Raw genomic sequence first — 19,663 nt, forward strand, 5'->3', positions numbered from 1 at the left:
TTTACATAGTTTATATAGTTTTTATGATTGTCGAGTTGGACATTTATTATCAGAAGCCTAGCAGAAGGTGCAATACCTGTTCCCCTACATTTTAAATGCGTATCAGCCAGTATGTATTTCACTTGTGGAAATGCTCTAGGACTAGGCAACAGCTTTCTAATACAGAGGTTATTTATATTCTTATTTATTGGGAAACACATTTCAATGTTATTCTTTTCTAGGTTTTCTGAAAAAAAGAGAGATTAAAGCACCTTAGAAAGAAACAGCATGAATTCCAGTCTCAGTAAGTCCTAATTCATTCTATTTCACTTTATTTATTTAAGCTGATGTTAATATACAATCAATGTAATGTATCTTAATAAATAAAGTATATTTCTGGTTGCCAGTTAATATTCAATTTCTTTTTCCACTCATCCACTTTTTAAATGGGTTGTTAAAAGCTATAGAGGGGAAGCGGATAGCAGATCAATTGGTGAGTGTTGAAGAATTCTTTCACTTCATATTTCATTTCAACTAGTTTTCCTTAGTGTTGTTATTCATGGTGCTCTCTTATACGGTATGTAGTGATGCCCATATTGTTGGAAATAACTGAATTTCAGCACAAATGAGCAAATGCTTATTGTATCTTATAAATGTATTTGATTAATATTCAAATAAATCTCTTCAGGAATATCAGAATAGTGTTCTGACTTTACCAAGTACTGAATCTACTCCAGGCATTCCAAAAGTGTTCATAGCTCAGAATTGCTTTCCCTTCAAGCCTGCCCTCAAAACAAGGTGGTTTCAAGTATAATACATCTCCAGGAGGGTTATAGTATTTCTGGAATGCTTTCAGTAAGTTTGAAGCTATTTATTTTAAACTCAAATCATTTTGTACACAGTTATTAAATAGTACAATAGTCGGATATTTTTTAAAGGATATCAGCTGCTCTTCCTTTTTATATAAGATTTGTGCCTATTGAAATTAGCACTTAGCTCCCCTGATATAGAACTTTTTGCCCCTGTCTGATATATCATATTTTATCAGACTATAAGACGCACCTAAATTTACAGGAGGAAAACAAGAAAAAAATAGTTTTTCACCTCTGCATGTTGCGTTTTCACCCTTCCAGATCCCCAGAAGCACACACACAGCCCATTTTTACAAAACATTGTCCCAGTTTTGGCCTGCAGAGTGTTTCTGGAGGCCAGGGAGGGTGAAAGTTTGATGCGTGGAGGGCTTGGGAACCCCAAAACAGCCCAGTTTTTTATGAAAACAGGCCATGTGGAGCACTGCAGAGTGCATCTAGGAGCTGGGGAGGGTGAAAACGTGACTCACGGAGGGTTCGAGAGGCCCAAAACACCCGTATTTGGTCTATAAGACGTACCTAAATTGTCACCCATTTTTAGTGGGGGGAAAGTTGCATCTTATACTCTGAAAAATATGGTAGATATAGAACTTTTTGTAAGGATTTGACTGCCATTGTTATTTGAGGGGACAGCACAGTGGCTCAGTGGTTGAGCTCCCGTCCTCATCCCAGCTCCTGCCAACCTAGCAGTTCAAAAGCATGCAAATGCTAGTAGATAAATGTTGTTGTTGTTGTTGTTGTTACTATTAATTAGATTTGTATGCCACCCTTCTCCGAAGACTCAGGGCGGTTCGCAAGACACAATATAAACAATGCAACAACAAATCTAATTAATTAAAAAATTAGAAATTAAAATTCCAATATATTAAAATCAATCAGCCAATTCATTCACAACTACTCATCAGATTTAGTAAATGGGGGGAGGGGGGCTTCATCTAATTGCCCTGTGCCTGGTGACATAAATGAGTCTTAAGACTCTTGCAAAAGGCGAGGAGGGTGGGGGCAATGCGAATCTCTGGAGGGAGCTGATTCCATAGGGCCGGGGCCACCACAGAGAAGGCTCTTCCCCTTGGCCCCGCCAGACGACATTGTCTGGCCAACGGGATCTGGAGAAAGCCAACTCTGTGGGGCCTAACCAGTCGCTGGGATTCCACTTTGGTGGGAAAGTAACAGCCATCTATGACATCATATTGGCCACATGACCGCAAAAATGTCTTTAGAGCTTGAATGGCCTTGAAATAGAGTTGAACACCATCCCTTATAATTGGCAATAACTAACAGAATAATATCTGCAAGGATTCCTTTAACTTTTCTTTTTTACTTTGTTATTTGAGGATCACTGCAGCTTGGCCTAGATAAACTTTCTACTTCTGAGAAAGTGCCTAAAGAACTAGCAGATAATCAAAATCTGTAACATGCATTAGACAATTTGTTTGAAGTGTCAATCATTCTGTTGTGTTACTCTCTTCTGAAATGAAGGTAAAATTAAAATGCTGGCAAAACCAAAGCATAGATGGTTAATTGTGATGCCAAATTTAAAGATAAATCTGGGGCATCCTAATTACTGCACTTTCCTTTTGCAATGGCCTCAGCAGCTTCTGGGTTGTTGATTGAACTGAATGGATTTTAGAAATGGAGTTAGCCATCTGTTTACCTTGGCCAAAATGTTTTTTTAAGAATGCAAAAAATGTTTACAGAGATCCTAATAGATGTTCTTTTATAGATGTATTTGCAGTGCAAAGATCCTAATAGATGTTCTTTTATAGATGTATTTGCAGTGCAAAGATCCTAATAGATGTTCTTTTATTTTCAGAGATGGAAAATAATGTCTTGCAAGATGAGAATCGAGCAGCTGAAGCAAACAATATGCAAAGAAAATGAAGAAATAGCAAAAAGTAAGTGATGGTTGTAGAAGTCTTTGCAGATTCCTGTTATGACATTCCTTTTCTGTATCCATATCTTATCCAATATTTGTACAAAGTTAATTTAATCAGTTTCATTATCTTATCAAAGCTATTTTGATAAAAGGAGTAAATTTATTTATTATTTATTTATTTATTTATTTATTAGATTTGTATGCCGCCCCTCTCCGTAGAAGGTTATTGCCTTTATATTTCAAATTTCCCTTTGCACTCCTGTGCTGTTTATTTTATTTATTTATTTAGAAGATTTATATGGCCACCCATTTACTCTCAGTGACTCTGGGCAGCTTACAGATAATAAAAACACTCACTATAAAAGGTTAAAAAACAGTTGATCACCCTCCCCCTACATTTAAACATTGGGTGCATATTTAAATATATGTAGTTGATTAGCCGGATAGGCCTACCTAGTATTTAATGTACCCTCAAGTGAGCTTCCAGAATGATTTGGGTAATGTGCAGCATTTTGATACATAACAGGATCAGAGCAAGAACATAATTTGAAAATCAATGTTGTAGGCTGTTGTTGTTGGCTCTAGGCCAGCTCCTGTAGCTGGGGATTTTGATGTGGATCTGTGGGAGTCCTCTGTTTATAGAAGACCTGTTTGGTTGCCAACTACCTCAGACAGTGAAGATGAATCACTAGCCGGGGTAAGGCAATGTGGGGGGGGGGGGAAGAGTCAGACGGGAATGGATGCAGCCAGCCCACCAGTTGGTTCCCCAGCTAGAGAGTCCTTGGACTCAGAAGGGGAAGATATCATGGATGAAGGGGAAGATATCTTGAATCCCCACGTGCGCAGCATCCTGGGACGAAGGGAACAGTTGTGCAGGCACCAAAAAGGAGTGCAGCTTTTCAGGGGTTAATTACACTGCTGAGAATCCGATAAATAAGGAAGGTTCTCCGTACTGAAGGAGCGGGTCCAGCAGTCACATGGGTTGCTCATGTCCAATCCGGTGGAACTGAGCCTAGTGTTAAAAAAGCTTGCCGGATCCGCCCCTTCCCCAGAATTCGCTCAGTTCGCATATCCTGCGGTTGTATTGTGATAGCTCGTTCAACATTCTAACACCTTCCCTTCGATCCTTTCCTTCAAAGTAGTAAGAATTGTTTTACCATTATTATTTACTTGCACGGATAGCGCCAGCCGTTTGAGGCTCGGCTTTTTTCCTTTGGAGAAGTTGCGGTTTCGTTTTCCCCCGGCGGTTTTGCCGTGTACGATTCCCGCTGCCGCTTGTGGATTCCTTTAATCCTTTGGCCTGGAGGTCTCGGTGCAAGTATTGATTTATTGATTCATTATTGTAATATGATTAAAGGGCTTTAATATACCTCCTGCGGAGTGAGACGCCTTTCTAGTCTCCTGGACTTAGTCGATCGCTTCCCCTTTAAAAATCCTATTTCGGAGCGAGTTTTAGGCGCGAAGGCCTTCGCGCCCATTTTTAAAAATTAGGCCTCTCGTGTTGGCCTTCTGCCAGCCGCGTAGGCCTCAGTCCACCGCGTGGATCCCGGAGCGGGCCTTGGGACGCCCAGGCTTAATTCTCCACCGGCTAAGCCTCCAACCAGAGTGCCTTGGTTTACTTAATTAAAAAGTTTAGGGAGGCTGGGCCCCGCTGGATCTGGGGACACGAACTCTGGGTTTGCCCAGATTGCCCTCAAGTCTCAGCAGCTTCGAGGCCTCGAAGCAGGATCCATTCCTCTTGGGAAGTACTTGAAATTCTTCTCCTTAATTATTCAGTTATTGGCTCAGCCTTGTCTTCTGTTAATTGTCAGACTATGGCTACCTTTCCCAAGAGAGGCACAACTAAAGGTCCCAGAGAGGCCAGGCCTACAGGCGATGAAATTACTAGTATCCCCCAGGCCTTTTCCTCCTCTTCTCCAGGGGCCCGCCCCTCGACCAAGGTCACCAGGGCCGAGAAGAGAAGGGACCTAGCCCTACAAAGAATCCATGATAAATCAGCAAAACGTTTGAAAGTACAGGCCCAAGTACTCAGTAGTCAAGACCCCCCAGAGGCTTCTAGTCTACCTCCTTCTGGGGTCCCTGTGTTATCTCTGGATGAGCCTAACCTAGACAGACCCCAACCTAATCTATGGGGCATAGGTCCAGAGGAACCAGATATTATTGAAGATTCCCCCCAGCCAGGATCCTCCCAGGCCTTTAGGGATTCTTCTGCCATTCCTGCTGATATTTCTAGTTTACCTCCTGAGTTCCAATCTATTTTTTCTGTGTTGTCCAAGGCCATTGATGCCAAACTCTCTACCATCAATGAGCTTTCCTTACCTCCTCCTCCTCCTCGTCCCTCCCGCCCCTTGGGTTCCTCCCCAGCGGTCAGAGCTCCTATTCAGGAGGATTCAGATTCCTCTCAGGACGAATATGAGGATTTGGAGGATGATGAGGATCCTTTTCAAGGCCTCTCAGATGATGAGGAATCCCAATTAAAGGTTCCTTCTCCAATTACTATTTTTCCTTCTCAATTGTTCAAATCTCTCCTCCTCAAAGCTAGAATTTCTACGGGATTAGCGGCCCAGGAGAAACAAGCCTCCACTTCCACTGATCCCCCGGAGGAGAACTTACCTTACTTCACAGAGGAACAGGAGGATAACGAGGTAATTCCTATGCCTAAATTGTTTAAAGATGCCTTACTTAAACAGTGGGATTTCCCAGCCTCTGGCCTTAATCCCTCCACCAAGGACAGAAAATTGTACAAACTTTCCTCTTCCTATGAAGAGCTCCTCTCCTTTCCTAAACCGGATGAACCTGTCAAGATCCTTCACTCGGCAGCGGCTGTGCCAGGCGAAGCAGAGGAAGTCCTCCGCCCAGAGGACAAGCGGATTGAACAAATGCTCAAAAGAGGATTCACCGCAGATTCCTGGGCCATTAAAAGTTCTGCAGCAGCTTCCTTTTTCTCCAGAGCCATGCTTCTGTGGCTTCGCCAACTACAACAGCATATTCCTCCCGATGACTTGAGAGGTCAACAAGACTTCAACAAGGTCTTTGCAGCTGCCCAGTACGTGGCTGATGCCACCTTGCAATCTACTAGATTTTCTGCCAAGTCTATTGCAGCTTCTACAACGGCAAGAAGACTCCTATGGATTCGCCCTTGGCAAGCGGGAGTACGCCAGAAGTGGCAGTTATCCCAGGGTCCCTTAAAGCGCGACCTTCTTTTCGGTGATCTTCTGGATCCACTCCTCACGGAAACCACGGACAAGAAGAAAGTCTTGGGCCCAACCACCAAAAAGGCTACCAAAACGCAGTCCTTTCGTCGCCCAGGGCGCCAGCCAGATCAAGCGGCTTCCTATCAGAGATCTCCAGGTCAGTATTCCCCCCGCTTTCGTTCCCAAGGTAGGAACTCCAGGGGCAGAGGTTTTCGCTTCCAAAGGGGAGCGTCTTCTAACAGGGCTTCAAAAAAACCTAGATGGTAATTTTTCCTCAATTCCCATAGGGGGTCGTCTAGCCCATTTCGCCCCTAATTGGCGTCTCACCTCCAAGGACCCCTGGGTCATTGACACCGTTCAAACAGGCCTTCTGTTAGAATTTGTTTCTCCTCCCCCGAAACGTTTTATTTCCTGCCCTTCTCCCAGGTCCTCCTCAGATTGTAACCGTATGGAGGAGGCCATTTCTCATTTATTGTCAATCAGAGCCATTCAACCGGTCCCTTCCGGTCAGAAGGGCCTAGGATTTTACTCCATCCTATTTATGGTGCCAAAGTCCTCCGGAGGTTGGAGAGCTATTTTGGATTTAAAGAAGCTGAACCTATTCATCAAATATAGGAAGTTTAAGATGCACTCCTTATCTTCTATTTTGGCCGCCATCCACACGGGAGATTTCATGGTCTCTTTAGACCTCACTGAGGCCTACCTTCACATTCCTATAGCCAAGTGCCACAGAAAATTTTTACGTTTTTCCTTTCAAGGTAGGCATTTCCAGTATAGGGCAATGCCATTTGGCCTTTCCTCGGCCCCTCGGGTCTTTACAAAGCTCTTGGGGTCCCTGGCGGCCCATATCCGGGCGTCTCCCATCCACATTTTATGTTATCTTGATGATATTTTGATTCATGGGAACTCCCTAGAGAAAGTGAAATCAGACCTGTCTGTCACCATGTCAGTCCTTCAGGACCATGGATTTTCCATCAACTTTGATAAAAGTCATCTCCAACCTTCCACATCCATCTTACACCTGGGTTCCATTATTAATTCAGAATCCTCCCAGGTTTTTCTCTCTCCCGAGAGAAAATTCAGTATAGGGGAGTTAATTTCCAACATTTTATCCAAACCTTCAGTATCCATAGTAACTCTGTCTTCCCTTTTGGGGAAGATGGTGTCATGCATAGGCATCATTCCCTGGGCTCGCCTTCATGCTAGGGAACTTCAGTGGCTCCTATTACCCTTTCAGAGATCGGGGCACAGCAACTCAAATCGTCGCATTGGCATTCCACCAAGTGTTCGCAGATCCTTCAAGTGGTGGAAGTCTCCGGCCATGGACAAAGGATCCCCGTTCAGGTGCCCGGATCAATTTGTCATCACCACAGATGCCAGTCTATCGGGATGGGGCGCCCACGCCCAGGGGATGATAGCCCAGGGCACGTGGTCCCCGGAGGAAGCTTCCAGGCCAATCAATTGGCTAGAATTAAGAGCCGTTTCCCTGGCTCTGAAACATTTCTCTCCTCGCATTCCCAACCGGCACGTTCTCATTCTCACCGACAACATTGCCACAAAAAGCCATATCTGCAGACAGGGGGGCACGAGATCCAAGGCTCTCATGAGGGAGGCCCTCAAGTTAGGCCTCTGGGCGGAAAAACATCTTCGGTCGCTCCTAGCCGACCACATCTCGGGGAGCCTCAACGTCCAGGCGGATTGGCTATCTCGAGCAACGATAGACCCAGGAGAGTGGAACCTCCATCAGGACCTGTTCCATCAGATCTGCCTCAGATTCGGCCTACCTATTCTGGATCTCTTCGCGACCAATGCGAACGCCCAACTCCCTCGCTTCTTTTCCAGATTTCCATCCCCGGGAGCGGAAGCAATCAATGCCCTCCGGAGCCCATGGCCGCCAGGCCTACTTTACGCCTTTCCTCCAATTCCAATTCTCCCGGACGTGATTCACAAGGTCCTCACCGAGAGGGCCCGAGTAATCTTAATCGCCCCTCATTGGCCCCGCCGACCCTGGTTCGCGGATCTCCAACAGTTGTCCGTCCAGGACCCCTGGCGACTCCCCGTTTCGGGGGATATGCTGCGGCAGGGGGCCTCATTCCATCCAGACCCGGAGTGGTTCCACCTCACCGCCTGGCTGTTATCAGGAGAGACTTAGAACTGCGTGGTCATGACCCCGATACAGCGGAGGTCATTTTAAAGGCCAGAAGGAGTTCGACCAATCGAATCTACGACCACACGTGGTCCAAGTTTCACCAGTGGTGTCTTCAGGAAGGCCTCTCCCCTCTGTGCATTCCCATACACAGAATCATCTCCTTCCTTATGCAAGGCTTCCATAAAGGACTTTCTACCAGCACCCTCCGGCGTCATCTGGCAGCCATTTCATCTGTCCTAGGGGGCCCCCGCAGACAGCCTCTCCGATCCTTTCCAGAGGTTCAGGAGTTTCTCAAGGGCATAGCCAACCTCAGACCTTCCAAGGTCCACAGGTATCCATCTTGGGATTTGCCTCGGGTTCTCCATTCCCTCACGCAGGCTCCATACGAACCCCTAAAATCAGCGTCCCTAAGGTACTTATCCTTTAAGGTAGCATTCCTGGTGGCTATTACCTCTGCTCGACGCATTTCGGAGCTGGCTGCCCTCTCAATCAGGCAGGACCTTTGTCAGTTCCATCAGGACAAGGTAGTCTTGCGACTGGACCCTACCTTCTTACCCAAGGTCAGTTCCATGTTCCACAGAACTCAGGATATTGTCCTACCTTCCTTCTGCCTCCAACGAGACCATCCCTTGGCAATTAGATGGCACACTCTGGATCTTATTAGAGCGCTGAGAATCTATATCCAACGCACAGGACCCTTTCGGAGGTCAGAAGCACTGTTTATAGCCTATCACCCCAGAGTCATGGGGGCCAAAGTGTCTTCAACAGTAATAGGCCGTTGGATCAGAGGGACTATATCTAAGGCCTATGAATCGGCCTCCCTCTCAGTTCCAAGGAACATCACAGCGCATTCCACCAGAAGCGCAGCCACCTCGGCCGCTTGGGCGACTCAAGCCCCGTTGGAGGAGGTCTGCAAAGCAGCCACTTGGGCCTCGCCAAATTCCTTCATCAGGCACTACAAGATTGATGCTTACGCTTCAGCGGACGCTGCCTTCGGCAGAAGGGTACTCCAATCCGTTATCTCACACGATAGCAATCTAATCCCTCCCTAGGGACCATCTATTGGGTATGTCCCATGTGACTGCTGGACCCGCTCCTTCAGTACGGAGAATAGGCGTTGATTGCTTACCTGAACGCCTCTTCTCGTACGGTGAGCGGGTACAGCAGTCACTTCCCGCCCTTGTATGTGTCTTCCTTACCTTTCTATAATCCTTTTTTCCTCTAACAATAAGAGTTGAACACTACAGAGCTTCACAGCTGAGCCTAGTCTATGGATTCGCGAATTCTGGGGAAGGGGCGGATCCGGCAAGCTTTTTTAACACTAGGCTCAGTTCCACCGGATTGGACATGAGCAACCCATGTGACTGCTGTACCCGCTCACCGTACGAGAAGAGGCGTTCAGGTAAGCAATCAACGCCTATTTTGGCGTGCTGGGCATGGGTGTTTATCGTTAGCGTATTTGGAAGGAGAAAGAAGATTGAACAGCATGGGGCTGCTTTCTGTTTCGGAACGTCTGTGAACTCTTGACACACTTAAGCCGGAAAGGGCTGTGAGGTTTGGAGTGTGAAACCCTGGTTTTATTGCTCCATAAATTTCTCCTTTGGTTTGGCACACGCCTCAACTTCAAATGAACTGTTGGTATGAGTAACTATCACCTCTGGGGATTAATGAAGCAGTCATTGGTTTTTGTGTTTTTTCAAGCCTATGAATATAAAAGAGACTGTCTGAATTTCCTTGCCATGTGTTTGAAATCATTCTGAACTCAAAGGTGGCTAATTGCCCTTAGCCAGGCAGAACATAGGCCAAAGAGAATTACCATATTTTTTGGAGTAGAAGATGCAAGTTTTCTCCCCACAAAAGAGGGTGGAAATGTCGGTGTGTTTTATACACCGAATACAGCCATTTTTGGCCTCCTGAAGCTTCCACCTCCACAGAGAGTTTAGGAGGCCTGCAAAGTGCTCCTGGGGATCTTTGTGGGGAAAAAACCAGGTGAAAAATGGGCCAGTTTTTGCAAAAACTATGTTTTTGCCTTCCTCCAGACCGTAGTAAAACACTGCAGGTCTTCCATGTCGGGAAGTGGAACTCACGGAGAGAGCTCAGCCTGTTAAAACTGAAGTGAGGCTTCCCGGAGGTCGATGGATTAAAGCTACGAGCACTCATTATAAAAATGAAATAAACTTTTATTGTAAAAAGTAGGAAAAATAAGTTTTGCCGGAGTGGCATGAAAACACGTCTTACATCTTAGCTAGTAAGAAAAAAAAAGAAAAGAGTAATGGCTTCTGCTTCTCTTCCTGCTCGAGGAGGAAGTGAGCAAAGCAGTGTTACATCACAGAAAAGGGAGGAGCTACATTAACAAACAGAGTTAACCATTTAACTACAGGATGTTTCTTAATGTCTTTGGAGGCTGTCAATCCACAGCGTGACATTCCAAACCCTCTGCGCACCCCATTTTTGCCTTCCCGCGGCCCCAGGAGCACTCTGCAAGTTTCCCGAACCCTCTCTGTGCCCCATTTTTTGCGCCCCATTTTAATACACCGGTGCTTCTTATAGTCCAAAAAATACGGTATTTGACAGCGATACAATATTTCTTGTTTTTATGTTCTTTCACATTAATAATACATTAAAATGTATATAACCTTTTAGGAATTATCTGTATTTTAATAGTGAAATCTTAAAACTACAGAGCAAGAATTCCAAGGCACATGCATTCTCAGCCTAGCATTTGTCTGCTTGGGTTGAAGAATACTATTAGGTGGTGGATACCTCTTTCATTCTTTTAATTGTAATTTGTTAATTTATTAAATTTATTCCTTGCTTTTCTACTTATTTAAGTCTTAAGAGTAGCACACATTTAAAACAAAAATACCAGATTAAACTGTACCATCAAAATCACTAAAATTAAAAAAACAGTTAATGAATAGAGATGCCTCCTTGAAAAAAACTGTGTTTTTAAAATACTGGTGCTTTACAGCTCAAGCCTCTCCCTAGAGAGGACACTCCATAGCTTGAGAGAAGCCCAGCACCCTCTTCTAGGTACCATATACTGTAGATTAACCTTTGAAAGTGAGACCTCTTCAAAACTTCTACTACTGATTTGTGTGATGTGGCAGTGGTCCCTCAAATAATTAAGCTCTGTGGTACTTAAGGATTTAAAGGTCAGGATCTTGAGATGTAACCAAGATATAGATAACCATCTCTGCCCAACCTACTCAAGAAGGGTTGTGGCTGTTGTCATGGCAGAATTGTATTACCATAGTCACTTCTTGGGAATGCAGTAACAACTACGGATCAAAAAAGCACTAATGAATTGCTATTTCAACAAGTGTCCAAAACAGGCTGAACATCAATCTCTCGCCAGTTCTCTCTAGATCAGCAGCTAAAATTTTATTTATTATTTATTTATTTTATTTTATTGGATTTGTATGCCGCCCCTCTCTGAGGACTCGGGGAGGCTCACAGCATATATAAAAACAAAACAATAATGTAATCCAATTAATACTACAATTTAAAAACAGTTAAAAGAGAAAAATTAACCAAACAATTAACTTATTAACCAAACATTCAGCAGTCATACTTAAGGCATGTTGGGATAATTCCAACAGAAGAGTAATCCAATAACCCAGATATATGAATGTTGTCTACCATGAAATCTTAACAACTTCCTATTACTTCTGCCAAATTTTCTTTTGATTAGTGGGAGGAATGTTGAGTAGCCATGCAAACCAAATACTGGGCTACAGCTGGCTTTGTTTTTCTTTTCTAGGAGGCTCTATTGGGCCTAGACATTTTACTCCAGATCAAAATAATGCTGGAGGTGGCTGTTTAGCCTTACAGCATGTCAAACTCTGTTTTTTTTTAAAATAAAAAAAATGTGATAAGTTAGGTGGGACAAGATGACATTGACATCCTAAAATGCTGTGCTGTGGATTTAAGATTTAATCCTGCTTGGAGATTCTAACAGATTTAACAGAGTTGGAAGGACCTTGCAGGTCATCTAGTCCAAATCCCTCCCTAAGCAGAAGACCCTACAATTGCCTCTACCTAGGATGAAACTCAAAACCTCCTGATTGTGTGGTCAAGAGCTCCACAGCAGCACTAGATCCCAGACACTACTTTATTTCACAGACATTGTATATTTCTACTAATGATAACAGTGTATAATTTTGTGTATCCAACTAATATAATTTACTCAGGCATTATCCATTGGAGTAATCAGCTGTTCCATTTTGAGGGTCTTCCAAAGATTTACTTCTGCTTTTGTCGTTCTAGATTCAGAGTGGCTTCTTAGGATTAAAGATGAGAACCAGAAACTTTACAGAAGGGCTCAGCGCCACCAGGACAAAAAGGAGAAAATCCAGAGGCACAACCGCCGTCTTGGAGAGCTAGTGGAGAAGAAGAACTATGACTTGAGAAGCCATCATGAACATCTGGCAGATCTCCGGCGGTCACATGTCCTGGAATGAACTCTGTTATATTCCCTATTGAGGAAGTGAAAATCGGGATGAGGTGAGGAGGAGGAGGAGTGTGGCTGATGTGGTTCACCATATATTCAGGAAGTGGTTCACTTTCATAGTATTTATATTTGTAACGAGGGGTAAAAAACCAGAAGGCTGTAACGATGCATTGAATTGAGATGTTCTCCTCTATGGCTATTTGAAAATAAGCCTCACTGAAACCAATTGAATTTACTCCTTTAAATTGAAGTATCTTTTTAATTTGTATTCTCCCCTTTTTATAGTAGTTTTTCCTCAAAACACCGAGATGATTAGATTGAGAATTCATTACTGGTTTAGGATATTTGGAAGCTTTAGTACCATGCAATATTAGTTATATGGTTTAGCAAGTACCTTATTGTTTGGAATGAGTCAACTGATCCCTTGGATGGATGGCAGAGTTGGAATAACTGGGTTTTTTTTAATTGGGGTTTTTAAAATTACTTTTAATATTAGATTTGTTTACATTATCTTTTTACTGTTGTTTGCCGCCCCAAGTCTGCGGAGAGGGGCGGCATACAAATCAAATCAAATGGATGAATGGATGAATGAAATGAAATGAAATGAAATGAAATGAAAAATGGTAAAGGATAGTGTTTCCCAACCTTGGCAACCTGAAGATATTTTGACTTCAACTCCCAGAATTCACTTATGCACTTATGCCTGCCCCTTACTGACCTCTTAGGAATCTGGAAATGTCTATAGTTATTTCCAGATTCCTATTTCCAGATTCCTAAGAGGTCAGTAAGGGGCGGGCATAAGTGCACTAGAGTGCCTTCCACCGACTGTCCTATTGCTCTCCTATATCTCCTATACCAGTGTTTCCCAACCTTAGCAAATTGAAGATATCTGGACTTCAACTCCCAGAATTGTAGTTATAGCTATAGTTGTTCTCCTTTATTATTTCTATTCAACTATATAGGTATAGTTGTGCTGTAGTTATAGGTATAGTTGTTCTCCTTTATTATTTCTGTTTCCATGGCGAGGCTGGGCCTCTTTGGAAAAGAAAAGAAATTTTACTCGTGATCAGGTATTATGTCCCCTGACAAATACAGCTGTGTGTTACTTGATCGGCGTTCTCCTATGACACACTTACCCAGGTCAGTAGGAGGAAGGTGAGTGTGATACAAGAACAGCACGAAAGAGCCAGTCAACTGAATCAGCTAACTCTGAGAATTAGATTTAGGCCAGAATAAATTCAGCCATGCATAGGATTAACTAGTGCTACAATCAGTTGTGTTGCATAAGCAATTGGGGGGTAGGACAGATCAAGATTTTCCATCATAGAACTCAATGTGGACATCTAGCAATGGAGAACACACCTGCGGACATTGTATACAGTGTCCACCTTGAAGCTACTGCTGCCTGGTTTTCCAATGAAGAAGGAGCTAGTGATGCAAGGAAGTGTGTCAGGGTTCACTTGGTAATTCCAAAATGCTAGTTAGTGTGATTATGTGCATCTAGAACCATCAGGAAGAGGATTTGATTGAGATAATTGATGATGATAATGATGGTGCCAACAGGCCTGGGGCCATTAGATACTAGCCCCTGGGTGATGAATGAAATGTATGTTTGATTGTTTGAATGAGAGTGATTGATTTTTAAGAAACTGGGATTTTAGACCAATTAGTTTAATTTTAAAATTGATTTAGGATATTTAAATTGTTCTTTTATATGTTGTAAGACACACCGAGTCCTCAGAGAGGAGCAGCATATAAATCCGATAGATAGATAGATAGATAGATAGATAGATAGATAGATAGATAGATAGGAAGGAAGGAAGGAAGGAAGGAAGGAAGGAAGGAAGGAAGGCTGAAAGGCTGACTGATCTAAGGATGTGGTGGGAAGGAATTACTATTTCATCTCTTGGTTTAACCAGATTAAATGGGTTGCCACTGAATATGTAACATGGTAGAGTTAAAAATTGGCATTGATAGAAATACCTGTATAACCATTTTTCATTTAATGGTGTGAGTTGCACAAAGGGGACTCAGAAGAAGTTTAGGTGGGATATGGGTCGAGCCTTAATGAAGTATTTAGAAATTACCATAAATTGTTTTCCCAGTTGCAATATATGGCTGTGAAAGCTGGACCATTAGAAAAGCTGAGCAGTTGAGGCCTTTGAACTATGGTGCTGTAGAAAAAATATTTTCTCTACCACACAATACTAGGACAAGGGGGCACTCCCTAAAGCTCATAGGTAAGAAAGTGAGGACAAATCAAGGGAAATATTTCTTCACCCAGAGGGTCGTTGGTTTATGGAATTCACTTCCAGAAGAGGTCGTGACAGCTGTCAGCCTTGATAGCTTCAAGGCAGGATTAGACAGATGCATGGATGCCAAGTGTATCAGTGGTTATTGAAACAGATGTCCATGTGCAACTTGTATGTTGGTTGAGGCAGGCAGGATTCCCTTGGGTACCATCCATTTGTTGGGAAGGTCTTGCCTTCTCTTTCTGCTCAAGATCCCTATGGACAATTGGTGGGCCACTGTGTGACACAGAATGCTGGACTCGATGGGCTTTGGCCTCATTCAGCATGGCTCTTCTTATTTTCTTATGTTCTTAAGGCTGCTTTGTGCAATCTTGCCATGGCAATTTGTGAGGCATTTAGAGGCCCATGAAGATGTCTCCATTATGTTCTTAAAGGATAGAGAAAACAGAGGAGGATCATCCTTTACAGCATGTACTAAGCTATTTGGTTTCTTACCCAGTTATCAGGATTATATCCTCTGGATTGAGGCATATTGATACTATATTTCATTGTGGGAACTGAATCTCATGATTCATCCCATCTTTATTTTTTCAAGATGTTCAATATGTTTGATTCTATACTGGAACCCAGTCAAAGATGGCATCTACAACAACTGCATGATCGAAACCTTGCCCTTTTTGACACAATGCATGTCAGAATTAAGTAGGAATTAATTATGTAGTCATGGTTATCTTGATCTTTCGGGCACCACTCCTCAAATTCCTGCCAACAATTCAGGGTTTACCAATCACTTTGACAGTAAAAATAATAGTGGAAATGAGAGTAGAATTGCATTAGGATTTTGATTACGGTAAGCTATTAAGTTATTCGTTGACTCTAAGGGACCACATACTGGTAGCTTCGAATTGTAACCAGAACTGGAACCAGAACTTCCGTTGCTAAGCGATGCGGTTATTAAATGACTTGCACCTGATAGCCTTATATTTCCAAAGCCATTCAGCTAATTACCTTAATTGAATCTGGATTCCCCAGTGACTTTGCTTGCTGGAAGTGACCGTAGGCAGGCCATAAATTGCAATCACAGGTCTATGGGGTACTGCAACTATTGTAAACATGACAGTTGCCTAGCATCTGAATTTTGGTTGTATAACAGCAAGGATGCTGCAACAGTTGTAAGTCCGAGGACTGGTTCTAAGTTACTTTTTTTTCCAGGGCCACTGTAACTTTGAATGATTGTGAACAAATGATTGTAAGTCGAGGACTACCTGTAGATAGATTTTCTCCAGGATGATCTGTCACCACTATTGCCCTTCAGGTCTTTCAACAGCGCACACATCACTGCAGTAATCATGTCCACCTACCTTGATGTTAGTCATTCTGTTTTCTTTCTCTCTATTTTTCCCAGCATCAGGAATTTCTCAAGAGAACCAGGTGTTCAAATAATGTGTCAGGAATATGACTCTTTGAACTTCCCATGAGTTAGACCAACCGAGATGGTCTTCATTTTACTGATCTTGGAAAGATGAAACACTGAGTCTGTCATAAGCCGGTTAGGATCGAACTCCTGGCAGTTGGCAGAGTCAGCCTGCAATGCTGCATTCTTACCTCTGCACCCCCTCGGCTCTTGTTTTCATGACATTTCCAGCAATCATTCTCCAATACCAAAATTTGAAAGCACCAATACCCTATTCACCCTACTTCTTCAAAGTCCCAATTTTCACTTCTGCAGAGTGAAAGCCCAGATACAGATAAAGAATAACAGACTTTAAAGGGACCTTGTAGGTAATCTAGTCCCAACAGGATATCCTGCCTATACTGTTTCTGATAAGTGGCTGTCCAGTCTCTTCCTTGTCATAGAGGGAATACAGAGGGAAGAATTGTTGAATCCAAACCCTTGGCGTGGGAACTCATGACTCGTGTTTGCACAGGGCATATACTTGACACTACACGAACAATGACAGAGTATTTTCTAAAGAGGCTTCTATAGCACGTGCCCTTAGAACACAAAGTTTGCTTATATATGTGTGTGCTTTTGAAGCTTTCTGCGATATGTGAGGTTTGTATACAACTCAAGCTTCAGACACCAGCCAAAGGATTGCTCTCTCTCAACAAACAGTTCTATTTATGTTATATAAACCAACAATGTTTTCATTGTTCATTACAGGATGAGTCCACATCATTCTTCTAGAAAGCAAAAGCTAAAATTCATTGGATTGCTCAATGCAAAGTTTTGACATTGGGCTGCTTTTGGAATCAGACTTCTTCAGAAATCTATTCTATTATTTTTTTAAAGTCCACCTCCTGGGGATCAAGACCACAGGTCAGAGATAGAAACTAGAGGCGGTATAACGTAGGAGAAAGCCTTTATCTGAGACCAAGAGGGGGCCCAAAGGAAAACAAGTTCAGAAATAACTTTACAAAAAAGTTGTGGGAGGGTTAATGATGACAAGAGATATATTTATAATAAAAAGAAAGTCAAAAGTCAAGGCAGGCTACAGCATTAGACCTTGTTGGACTGTGGGCTTTTCAATGTTGTTAATTGGTTTGACATAATGTAATCTGTTTTTTGTCTTCAAATTGTCCCCTTTGACCTACCCCTTCATTCAGGGCTTGTGCCTCGCTTGTTAATAACTATGACTGGGACAGTGAATCCAAAGCCGAACAGGTAACAAGGCAGGAATGATGGGGTGGTGGGTGATAGTGAGCCCGTTTCTTACAGGACACTGTTAGGTTTACTGCTGGATGGACTGCCCTTCGACATCCATTACTTGGGTGGGTGGGTGGGTGGGATTAGGAGGAACAAATTAAATCAAGGATGCATTAGGATTTGTTTGTGTGTTATAAGATGATGGTCATAATCAAAACCCTCCCCTTTATTACATGTACTGTAGCCAGTGGGATATAATGCGTAAGGTGTTAGGACAAGGATTATGAATGATCCTTCACAGGTTTGCTATTGTAAGAAAAAAATGGAAAGATGATCTCTTTGAGATCTAAAATTAAAAAGCAGGATATAAATCTAACGATCAGAACGGGGCACATTTTGACTCGATCAATTTGGAGGGTTCTGGAGGCTGCAGAAAGCATGCTGAAGGCTTACATGCAGTCTCTCCTTCCCAGTTTGCAGCTGTGGATTAAATGGACAATTTAATTCAAGTTGCTGGGGGCCATGAGCGATAGTTTCGCTCTGGCCAATAGTATGAATGAGGGATGATTGAATATTATTTATCCTGGGTTTTATTTTTTACTTATTCTTATCCATTGTACTGTAGAATTTTACTCTTTGTTACTATTTTATTACTAGGATAGCGCTATTTCGGTCTTGTTCTGGCCTCACCAGCTAGCCATACTCTTACTGTGATTTGATCCTGGGGCTTCTGCCTTGTAAGGCAGTAAGGGTATGGCTAGCTGATGAGGCCATAACAAGGCTGAAATAGCGCTATCCTCGTCTCCCTTAATTTTAAAAATTCAGCAAAAACATGTGATACATATAAAACATAGTTTGTTGGCTATGAATAAATTAACTGCCTTGAAATGGCCCTGGGTTGGGCCTAGAGGCAAAAAGGAGCTGTGACGTTCCTTCAATATACCAGGGTAATCCAACAGAAAAAAACAATATATATATAATTGAAATTAAATGAAAGTCCTTGTCTTGTATCACTCACCTCTTTGCATTTGCAAGACATTTGGCATATTTGCTATGGCTAGAGCTGCTGGAGCTTATGTAATGTCTAAGGATGTCTCCCTTGGGCCTTCCTAGTACCCCACCCCACCTCATGTTCTTCATTATTGTTGCTGTTGTTATTTTAAATGCCATGGGAGGAAGAGATGGATGACTGACAAAACTCAAAACGCTCAAAAAAGCTTGCCTGTTCTTCCCCATGAAGACATAGCTGCTGGAGGGTGGTGACTTCGATGGCGTCGGCAGGGCCCCTGTCTTGTAGGCATCATTGGAGGGCTTGGAGGGCTGGAGGGAGACTGCAGCGGGAGTTGTGGGTTCCGCAGCATCAGGACAGATTTGGCCCATCAGTTTGGGGTGCGGAGGCTGCTTGGGTCAGCTTGCCTGCTTGCAGCAAGCCCAGCAGCAGGAGGGTTGTATGGGCGAGGGGCCTCATGACGGCAGCGGTGGGGCACTGCAAAGCCGGGACAAGCGAGCGTGCTTCTGCAAACTGGCCACCCGAAAAAAGCGGGACCTTTTAAAAACAACGGACACGGGAAAAATTCCTAAAAAGCGGGACTGTCCCACTAAAAGCAGGATGCCTGGTTACCTTACCTGGTTACCTGGGTTGCCTTGGCCGGCTCCTCTCCACATTCTTCCAAAGCTCCCTCAATCTTCTCCAGTTCCAGCTCTTCTTCTTCCACAGATTCAGGTTCTGAAGGAGGCATCCCTACTCTTTTTGTTTTGCTTTTCCAGGCCACAGAGTTTTCCCATCATTTCTTACTAAACAATGTCATTTGGCAGGCCCCAGGGGAAGAGCCTTCTCTGTGGCAGCCCCGGCCCTCTGGAACCAACTCCCCCCGGAGATTAGAATTGCAATTTATTTATTTTATTTATTTATTTTATTCATTCAATTTTTTTATGCCGCCCTTCTCCTTAGACTCAGGGCGGCTTACAACATGTTAGCAAAAGCACTTTTTAACTGAGCTAGCATATTGCCCCCACAATCTGGGTCCTCATTTTACCCTCCTCGGAAAGATGGAAGGCTGAGTCAACCTTGAGCCAGTGATGAGATTTGAACAACTGACCTGCAGATCTACAGTCATCTTTAGTGGCCTGCAGTACTGCACTCTACCTGCTGCACCACCCCGGCTCAAATGGTGAAGAAGCTATTCTTTGATTTTTTTAAAAAAAACAACATCTCTGTTAAACTGCTTTTTAAAGGAAGGACAC

The 19,663-nt window shown here is 43.3% G+C and overlaps 1 protein-coding gene across 1 annotated transcript; it reads left to right on the forward strand.

Moving 5' to 3' along the window:
- The first annotated feature begins 435 nt into the window (after positions 1–435).
- Positions 436–17,537, forward strand: LOC139156709 (beclin 1-associated autophagy-related key regulator-like). Its single transcript, XM_070732654.1, has 3 exons — positions 436–472; positions 2,662–2,743; positions 12,337–17,537. The coding sequence occupies exons 2-3, from the start codon at positions 2,674–2,676 to the stop codon at positions 12,528–12,530; spliced, it is 264 nt and encodes an 87-aa protein (XP_070588755.1). The 5' UTR covers positions 436–472; positions 2,662–2,673; the 3' UTR covers positions 12,531–17,537.
- The last annotated feature ends 2,126 nt before the right edge of the window (positions 17,538–19,663 follow it).

Source organism: Erythrolamprus reginae, chromosome 1 (assembly GCF_031021105.1).
Source record: "Erythrolamprus reginae isolate rEryReg1 chromosome 1, rEryReg1.hap1, whole genome shotgun sequence".
NCBI classification, from domain to species: domain Eukaryota; kingdom Metazoa; phylum Chordata; class Lepidosauria; order Squamata; family Dipsadidae; genus Erythrolamprus; species Erythrolamprus reginae.

What these genes read in the sequence shown, in the direction of transcription:
- LOC139156709 (XM_070732654.1), top strand. Translation starts at nt 2,674, where the DNA reads ATGTCTTGCAAGATGAGAATCGAGCAGCTGAAGCAAACAATATGCAAA. An exon ending in AAATGAAGAAATAGCAAAAA is followed by an intron (nt 2,744 to 12,336) that starts GTAAGTGATGGT and finishes TTGTCGTTCTAG; the next exon opens with ATTCAGAGTGGCTTCTTAGG.